Source organism: Drosophila persimilis, unplaced genomic scaffold (assembly GCF_003286085.1).
Source record: "Drosophila persimilis strain 14011-0111.01,24,50 unplaced genomic scaffold, DperRS2 tig00000000-arrow-pilon, whole genome shotgun sequence".
NCBI classification, from domain to species: domain Eukaryota; kingdom Metazoa; phylum Arthropoda; class Insecta; order Diptera; family Drosophilidae; genus Drosophila; species Drosophila persimilis.
Genome location: NW_020825288.1, coordinates 12481710 through 12491403, shown reverse-complemented (window position 1 = coordinate 12491403; position 9694 = coordinate 12481710). Strand labels below are relative to the sequence as shown.

The window sequence follows — 9694 nt, the reverse complement described above, 5'->3', positions numbered from 1 at the left end:
TTTTTCAAGCGAAAGAAATTGAATTCAAATAGATTTATTAATTTAAAAAATAATATAAATATACTTCAAATATGAGAGAAGTATGCAAAACAAAGCAAAAGCAAAACCGAAAAAAAACACTGAAGGAAACAAAAAACAAAAAGAAACAAAACCCTACATATATTAAATACACCCATACTATATGAGTATACTACGGATTATTATTATTACTCTTATAATTATTATTATTGTATTGAAGGAAAAATATAAAAGAGAACATTAAACAGCATAAATAAAAACAAAAACGATTGGTTTTTTTTAATATTCTGCATCACTTCTTAGGATGATGGTCGAAATTTATTAGAGGAGTTATTTCTAGCTTTATCTTTTTAAATATCTCAGTAATCATCAACGTAATGGTACTTTCCTAAAAATCAAACCTTTAAATCTTTTGCTGAGCATGAGCTAATTCGTTAATTATTTGGACACCATTTCGACAAATCCTTTCATAGTTTTATATTTTTCGATAATTTATTTGTGAACTTTTACGAAATGTTTAACATTTTATACGGGTAAATCATTGTTTAAACAATGGGTAGAAGGAAATTCAGACAAAAGGTTCAATGGTGAACTCTACAACCGAACAAGGTGTCGTTAAATCGAAAGCATGCAGCACTGTGGGATGGAGAACTCCAATCTTGCCGATGACCACTTTGTCGTACATCACATTGGCGCAACGACCAGGGAAATAGCTGGCATCTGCAAAAAGGTAAACAAACAAGAAATGTAAATCATTTTCCTCTAGTTGATGATCTCTTGCTCACCTTCCGTCGATTCCAGGTAGTAGCCCTTGTCGACACTGGCCGTCTTCCAGGGCACAGAGAGCAGTTGCATGACACGATCCAAGAGACCATGGACCACCTCAAACCCGGCGGTTTTGTTGCAGTTCACAGCACACAATCGACGCTCGTTGCGGGCACCAACCTCCGTCTTCTCATCGGCTACAACAGCGTCGCTAATCTCGAAGAGCTTCAGGGGCAGCGGCATCTTGCGATTGGCCACCAATGTCTTGAGGAGACCTGGCAGCAGGGTGGTTCGCACAACCTGAAACTCCAGTGTCTTGGGATTGCCAATGTGTACGGCTGGGAGGGCTTCAATGGACTTGTTTAGCTTGCGTCCGATGTCGTCCCGAGAGCATAGAGTGAAGGTCAACGCCTCGGTAAATCCAGCCTGGGCCACCTGTTCGCGCAGCTGTTCGGTGAGCTTGTTGAGTGGAAACTGTTTGGCTATCTGCATGAAGGCTGGAAGGGATTTCTTGATGTTGTTGTAGCCAAAGGCAATGGCAATGTCCTCATAGACGTCGCAGGCATGGATAACATCGTGTCGAGTGGGTGGAATCTTGACAACAAGCGACTCCCCATCGACCCGTGCCTCTAAGTACATTCTGGTCAGCATATCCGCCAGCTTGGAAGCGGGCTCATCGATCCCAATGTAGGCATTGGCACGCTTCACCGAAATCCGCTCCTCTCGCACGGCAAGCTCTGGGTAGGAGACAATGCTGCCGTCGGGCTGCACCACATCGCATGGCTCTACCGTGAATTTCTTGGCACAATGCTCAGAAAAGAGGCAGACAATGGTGTCCAGCACCACCTTGGCTTTGGTCAGATCCGTGGCTGTGCATTCGATGAATACATTCTTGGTGTTCAACGAGATCTTGGAATGATCGCCATTAATAATGGGCGGCAGAGAGAGCACCACGCGATTGGCATCATAGATCACCGGATAAACTGGCGCATCGCGAATGATGGGCAGATACTGCTTGAGTTGGGCATGCGTCGCATAAAAGTCCATCAGCTGGGCTCCATTCAGCTCCTGCGTTTGGTTGAGTGGCACAAATTTGATTTGCTCCGGCGCCAGGGCTTCATAGCTGAAGGGTCCCTTGATCGTGTCGAGATCGTGAGTGCCAATAGCCACTAGGGTTCGTTTGCGGCATATGTTTTGGTGCAGCTTGTCCTGCAGATCAATGAAGCTGGTATAGGCCTCTTGCGTGAAGGTTACGTTGCGCAGCACAGCGGCCACAGCATGTGGACGAATCTGTGCCGTTGAGGGGTCAATCTTGAGCACCTGGCGCTGGGCAGGAGCCACAAACTCAAACTTCGGTGGCTTGACTCTGCAAATATATAGTGATTTTATATATTCCACGGTTGTACTACAGCTGTAGTATACTGCTACTTACTTGCCCTGGAATACCAAAAGACCCGTGACTAGGCCCTCCAGACACAGCAAATCGTAACGATTGGCTGGAATATCTATCCTGTAGATGACTTCCTCATTGGCATCCGCCGCTGCCGCCACATCGCCCTGTTCTTTAGTCAGCATTTGCTTCTCCGTGGTCTAATCGGATGATACAATTTGTTACAATGTCGGCACTATTGCTATTCCACTTACCACTTCATCCAGCTCCAGGCCGAAGGAAAAGCACAGCTCTTGAAATTCATCATCGGCTGCGGAAGGGGTTAAACATTAGATCTCGTCAAGTGAAAACGTGATTACACGTGGACTGTTCAAACTCACTGTACTTCTTGCCGAGCGCCTCGAAGAGCAGATCACGTTTTACCCCAATGGTTGGCATGCTGTCAAGCTAACTTAATGGTCCAAAAGGTTCTTTAATTCCGATAATTAGAATAAAAATTGTAAAAAATCACGGGCGCCGGGTTAGGACCAGTGTGACCGCGGATTTATCGATAAAACCGATATACCGTTCGACATACCGCCTCATTTTCAAAATATACCGTAAATATACTGACGAATTCAAGTTCTATTTTACATATTTCTCGTTTTTGATATTCCGTCGAATATTACTAGCTATATAGAACATTTAGCCATGCCCACATAATTTTATCCCATTGATGAATAAATTTTCTACAGGATTGGATAGTTTTCAATCCTTGCTTTTATTGTATTTTGACTAAAACAAGGTTTAAACAAAATAGTTCAACAAAAAATCAGTCGCAATGTTGCTAGTATTTGAAGACATGATGCGTGTATAGGCCTTTATGCACCCTATTTCGTTAATTTTATATGTAGATCAAACGCAATTTATTAAGACCTTTTCTCAAATTGATATTCTTTAGACATATTCAAGTACATTATTAGTATCTTGTGTATATATATCTCGATCCTGATACCTACGGAGTCTTGGATGACAAACGTATTCACAATTCTATAACATCCATTTCCCCCAGGGTATGTGTGCATGGAATTAGCAACATGTTTGTGTATGGAATGAGACTCATTGTTGCAATAGCGAAACTGCGGCGAATCGGGTATTGCCTATATTTCAAGCTATATAGATTGGCCCACATAGCTTTATCCCATAGATAAATGTATTTTCTACAAGATTGCTTCTTTTAATTACCTTAATGTATTTTATTTTGACCAAAAAACGGTTTTCAAGTAAATGTTGCCGCAACATTGTGTATGGAATGGGACTCATTGTTGTGAACCGGTTATTACAGATTCTACCCGATTCAAATAAATACCAAAATACGGTCTCATTTGAAAAATATACCGAGTGGTGCGCGCCAAATCGAACCTTTTTGAATGTGAAGAACGTTTGTTCTTTCTGGTTATAATAATATTCCGATCTGACCCATCTGATCGGCAATCTGGTAGTATCTTCAAAACTGTGGATGCTATAAACTTTTGTTTTGAAATAAGCTTGTAAAAGTGTGATATTACAGCAGTCTGGATGCAAAAATTTGGTTTCCAAAGGTCTAATAGTCTTTGAGACGGACAGACAGCCATGGCTATATCGGCTCGGCCATTGAATATATATACTTTTGAGTGTTACAAACATATACTTTCATGACAAATCAATTACACCCCTACTGTAATGTTTTCTATCTATTTATGTGATGGTTTATTATTTTCCCTTCTAATCGTTATTTAAATGGATTAATCTTAATATTAATAATTGACTCAGCCTTGACACTTGCTCTTGCATCTCTCCCAGCACCATCTGGCAGGACTTTCACCCGTATTTCTATTTGCTACACCCACGTTGTCCACAAAAAAAATGCCACACACGCTGCGTGTTGTCTTGCTGCTTGTCTTGTACTCGTATGGATTCCAAATCATCCGAAAAAAGCGTGTGCCAGCTGTCGCCTGGCACTGCATTTCCAAAAATATTGATGCAAACCATAAAAAAAAATCGGAAGTAAAAAGCGTTCGCTCCGTTTTGGCTTGGTGGTGCTGAAGCTTCTTTCCCCCTGGCCCTGGAGCAGGTGAGGTGGAGAACGAGGTGTTTAGACCAAGGTCCGCAAGTCGAGCAATTAAGCAGCTAACGTGACGAGACAACAACAGGCCATAAGACGACCTCCATGGCAGGCAGACGCGCGTCAGACGAGGCCGAGTCCCGAAAAAGGAAAGAAACCTGGAAGAAAAAAAGTTTAGTACGCGTGTGGCCAAAAAGTTAATGAAGCGTTTAAAAATTAACTTGTGGTCAAGAGGTAAAAAATGCTGAAAACAGTTAAGGAGAGAAGTGGGCTCGCTGCTTCAGCGAACAGCAGCAGCGGAGTGGAAGCGCTACTCCTCCGTGGATGGCATTGATCATCGAGATGGCATTGATCTATTTTCCTCATAAATATGTATTAAATTAGAGAGCTCCTTTCACATTTCAATTCTATTGTGGCCCCTAAACCCAAAGGAATAATCAATTCAAAAACGCCTTCAAATCCGCTCGCTCGCTCTAGAATTTCTCATCAGCATGTCCTTGCCTTGGTTCTTTGTGTGTTTTTTTTGTGTGTTCTGTTTGCCCAACCCTCGAAGAGATTGATTATTGTTTATATTTGTGTGCCTCGGCATCCAATCGGTATATGATTTCTATATGTGAATGCAGTGCAAACAAGCGAAGGATTGTGGTCAAGAGCGAGCCAAAGCCAACGCCAACGCATCCCCTTCTGAATTGGGGCAATTAAAGTTGTACGCTCGACGACTCACGACTGAATAGCCATAGCCCTCTATAGACACGTGATAGAACAGGACCAGGGGACGGAGCCACAGAAATTATCCTGCTATCCTTTCGTCCGCAGGCCAATTAACCCCTTCTGTTCTGTTCTGTTCTGTTCTGTTCTGTTCTGCTATGAGGGCGTTAAGTCAGACACGAGTTTCTGGTCGATTTATCAAATAATGCGAGGAAATTCCTGGAAATCGAAATAGAGCGATCATCATCGCTCAGACAGAGATTCTGAAACCTTTCTCCATCTTGGGATTTGTCCTGGCGTCCGTCGGCTTATTGGTTTGTAATTATGCTAATTATGAGTTTGATTTGTTCTTTATTCTTTCAGTTGAAGATCATTTATCGAACTTGAGCCTTTGTTCCCACCGAAGTCCTCCTGTGAAGGATAAGACATTGCACTACTGACTCGTAATTGCCAAGTACTTGAGTTTTTTTTCACACATTTGCTCTAGTTCCAATTATCTGGCACACCTTTTCCTGTTGCAAATTGCAAATATCAAAGGATCCTACAAGCAAAGATCATTGATCATTCCTTTAATTTGCTGGGAACTGCTTTTGGGCCAGCTCAGAGGGTTACCTGCTCTAGCCAGCACTCCTGTGTGGTCACTCCAGCCTCAGATTCATTCGAAACAATTGACACTTGCGGTTGAAAAATATCAATTTTCATATAATGCAATTGTCACCTTAGCATCGAGAGACGAGAGACCTCCCTCCATGATCAAGAAAACTGTCAGCGCAGCCAGCACACTTGCTTAATGGAATTTGATTTTCAAATTAGAAAACATTTCCCACATCCCTCCCCTTTCGAGGGCGATCGACGCACAGCAGTAGCCGCTGTAACACGGCTACTTATCAGATCAGCAATTTTTCAATTTCAATTTCATGAACTGATGTTGAGAAATTACATTACCCGAACGGCCCATCGATATCAGTTACGATTTACATTTCCCTTTTTTTTACGGCGCGCCGTCCAACGAAGGCAAAACATATCAATTACCAACGATCGAGCCTCGTTGACAGTCTCATGTTGCTGCTGTTGCTGTTGCTGATGCTGCTGCTCCTGGAGTATCCTTCCTAGAAAGTAATTTCTCACACTGACCGTTTGGGATTTGTTTGTATTTCATTTCGATTTCTTTTGTCTTTCTCGTCTGACCCCAGCCCAGACTGGAGGCAGGGGACGACGACCAAAGCAAGTGTTATGTGTGCTACTTGACTTCGGGCCAAGTGCTAGTACCCCGTCAGAAAGACAGATACAAAGACAGATACAACAGACAGACGACGGCTGAGAGGTGCCAAAACTGCCAATGGCACCTATGGGAAATGGGAATTATAATAAACTGACCTCAACACCAAAAAAAAAAAAAACAACAGAAAACCAAACCCCAGAAGAACGGAGGAAGAAACAACAGTCCAGACATTCAGCGAAATCCTTGAAACCGTTTGAAAGTTTCGCTTTTGTTTTTTGTTTTTGCCTTTTGTGGCTGTGTTCCCTTTGGGTTAAGCGTCGCGGTTGTTACCCTAATTTTGGCTCATCTTCATTCTGGGGCCTGTCCAGGGAACTCTCTGCTCATCGGCAGCTTATCTCATCTCTCTAGCCGGCGCACGCGTGTCATCCCGGGCAGCAATCAAAGTGATATGAAAATTGCATTTGGGTTCAACAGGTTCGCAGTTTTCGATTGCTGATCGTTGTTGGATCGTTGTGCCTGTGCCTCTGTGACTCGGTGCCTCTCTTGCTGTTCTTTTTTTCTGTGTTCTGTTAATTTTTGTTTGCCTAAAGGTTAAACGTGCGAATTTCACCCAGAGGCATCGGCTTCAGACTCCTGGACTGGACTGGACTGCACTGGACTGTGGAGGGAACAGTTTTCGTTTTCGGTGGTAATCGGTCTGACTTCTGACTGAAGATGCTCCCGATCCCGCTCCCGCTCCCGCTCCTGATGATCCAACTCCATTGCCAGACACCGCTTCGATCTGATCTCGCTGGCGTACGGTACGCGAATTTTGTTGCTTCGCCTAATTAAATGTAATTTCTTACTTCCTTTTCAGCCGAAATAATGCATATAAATAGTATCTTTAGTTTACATTTTATATGCGCTGCAGCCCGGGCTCATTATTATACATTTTCGTTTTCTTTCAGTGAATCTCTGGCCTCTGGCCTCTGTTTCTGTTATGGTCCTGGGCCTCTCCCTTCTCCCCCTCCTCTGCTAAGGTCAGTCGCATTCTCAGAGGGTGAGTTCAAAGGAATTTGCTGAGCAGCACACACACTCTCTCGCTGAACAAATCTTAAGTGCAACAATATAGCAATTGTTGTACTCTGCTCCTATAAAAGGCCGAAAACTTGTTAATTGTTTCGCGCTCGAGTGGCCGCTGCCGCGACCACGTGAATGGGCGTTGGGAGATGGGGCACACTTCAGGGTTCCGGGGAAAACACTTTCCAGACCCAGTAAAACCCAGACATGGCCCATTGTCGTCTCATTCATGAAGTGCATCTAGAGCGAGGGATCGTGATCGCTGGATCTCGCTTTGTAGCGAGAGAGGGGTTCCAGCAATTGTTGCTTTGCCTGCCGCCGCAAATTAGATGCTCAATTACGCTACGACGAGAATTCCTTGGTAATTTCAATGCCATTCAAGAGATTCCATGCCCATGCCCATGCCCATACCCATACCCATACCCATTCCAGGGGCTGAAGGAGTGAGTCACTCGAAAGTGAATCTTGACCACGTGGTGCCGTAAACCCTTGCTTCGCGTTTCACAATCATTTTTCATTCTAGCCACATCCTTCCGCAAAATGTTCTCACACTTCTGGTAGACGCTCCTCCACGCTACGCTACGCTCCGATCTGCTGGTAGGATCTGCTGCCCAAGGATCGGATCGGCAATCGAAATCGGAAGTTGGGCAACAGCAGGGAAGGAGCAGGGGGCGGCATCCCAGCTCTCTTCTAGTCCGCTCTCTCTCTCAATGTTGTTTCAAAATTTTCAAAATCTTATTAAAAATTGTTGTTATTTCTTGCGTGGCGTGGCCCTTTTTCCGTCTTTTGTGTGCGAGTGTGTGGCGGGGTTTCATTTTCGTTTTCGTTTCTGTTTCTTTTTATTTTTTATTGCTTTAATCATTTTTATTTTGTGCGGCTTCCGTGCCACCTGTTATGGTTAAGGCTAAGACCGAGCGAGAGACTCCAGCGAGGTCCTTTAGAGCCTTTTTGATTTTTCTCAAGTGATTGCGTAGTTTTCATCTGTTTTCTTTTGTTTCCAATCTCGCAGTGTTTCAAATTTGAATTAACGTGGGACCCAATCCCGAAACCCCTTGTCCAATTTCCATCACAATTTGTCCGTCGATTATGAGTCTCACTTCCGACTCGGAAACGAGGGTGGAACCAACCAATAAGGAAGCGAAGAATGAGTCCTATTCCTCGGCATGAAATTAATCCTTGATTGCAAGATTAATGCCATCGAATTAGTCAAATCTGAATCATCATTTCAGAAGGAGAGCAGGGCGAAGGACTGGCGCCAGGCAGTTGCCAAAGATCACCTCAGATTGGGATCGGTTCGAGTGTTGGCAAAACAAGACCCTAGCAACCGAATCCGATTCCAAATTGCGGCATCAAAGTCGGTTGCCGTGCGACAAAAACTGCCCGACTACGGTCTTAGAGATCCAATCTAAACAGATCTGCACTGAGCCCCGACTCCAGACGATAACCATCAGTATATGCAATCTATAACAAAGCGTAGGGCACAACAGGCGGCCCAAGACGAGCAGAACTGGCCTATGGGCATGGGCGTGCCCAAACAATGACACAGTGGGCGCTGCAAGACTCCTGGTGCAAAGGACAACCCATGCTCATTGGCATCAACGTGTGTATAATCTAGTTTTAATTTTCATGGGAATTAACCCATGCCATCAGCAATTTGCCGGCTACTCCGTGCACTCCACTCCGTCGAACAATGTGCAATTTATGCGATATTTGTTTAACAATTTTTCGAACAGGTCCGTGTCCTGTGCGATGGATTGATGGATGGCTATGAACCCCCATCCAATGAAATTGTATCCAGTATCCAGTATCCAGTATTTGCTTCCATTCGAAGCCTTCGTATTTGCTTTGATTTCCACTTGACTTTTTATCGCTGCCGTTGGAGCATATGTACATATGATATTTTTCAATTTTTTCAATGGCTCTGCGTCCATGGAATGCTCCTGCCCCCTGGGGGAATGTGTGGTCAATATTTGCATAGCCAAGTCAAACAGTTTGGGGCTCATCCATACCGGCGAGTCGAGTGGGGGAACAATGGTCATGAACGTTGACCAGGCTGTCCTGTCGCCTGTCGCTCCTCGACTTGGTCTCTGGCATTTACATATTTAATTTGCCTTTAATGAATTTTCAATTTGACAATTGCCAAAATGCCGCACACGAATCCCGTTTTGCATTGCGGCCGACGGCCACCCACATCGACAGAAAGGAGGAGGAGCTGGAGTGCTTCTGAAGATCTGAAGATGGCACGCCACGCAGCATCGCATGTCCAAGGGCCCAAGTGCAGCTCCTTTCGCTTTTGCTTTCGTTCTTATGGGTCGGAGGTGTGTTAAATGCTAATAAAATAAGTAACATACAAATTTTTCAATTTCAGTCGAAAAAAAGAATTGGGCCGCAGAAGCAGTTGGAGCTGGAGCTGGACCTCGAGGTGGAGCTGGAGATGGGGCAGAATCTG

General features: G+C 44.2%; 1 protein-coding gene across 1 annotated transcript; it reads right to left on the bottom strand.

Annotated features, from left to right (window-relative positions):
• Positions 1–488: 488 nt before the first annotated feature.
• On the bottom strand, positions 489–2703 carry LOC6588317 (phenylalanine--tRNA ligase beta subunit). Its single transcript, XM_002013380.2, has 5 exons — positions 2554–2703; positions 2428–2483; positions 2216–2373; positions 804–2149; positions 489–738 (listed from the first exon to the last, which is right to left on the bottom strand). Exons 1-5 carry the CDS (start codon positions 2609–2611, stop codon positions 587–589), a joined length of 1770 nt encoding a protein of 589 aa, XP_002013416.1. The 5' UTR covers positions 2612–2703; the 3' UTR covers positions 489–586.
• Between the last annotated feature and the right edge of the window lie 6991 nt (positions 2704–9694).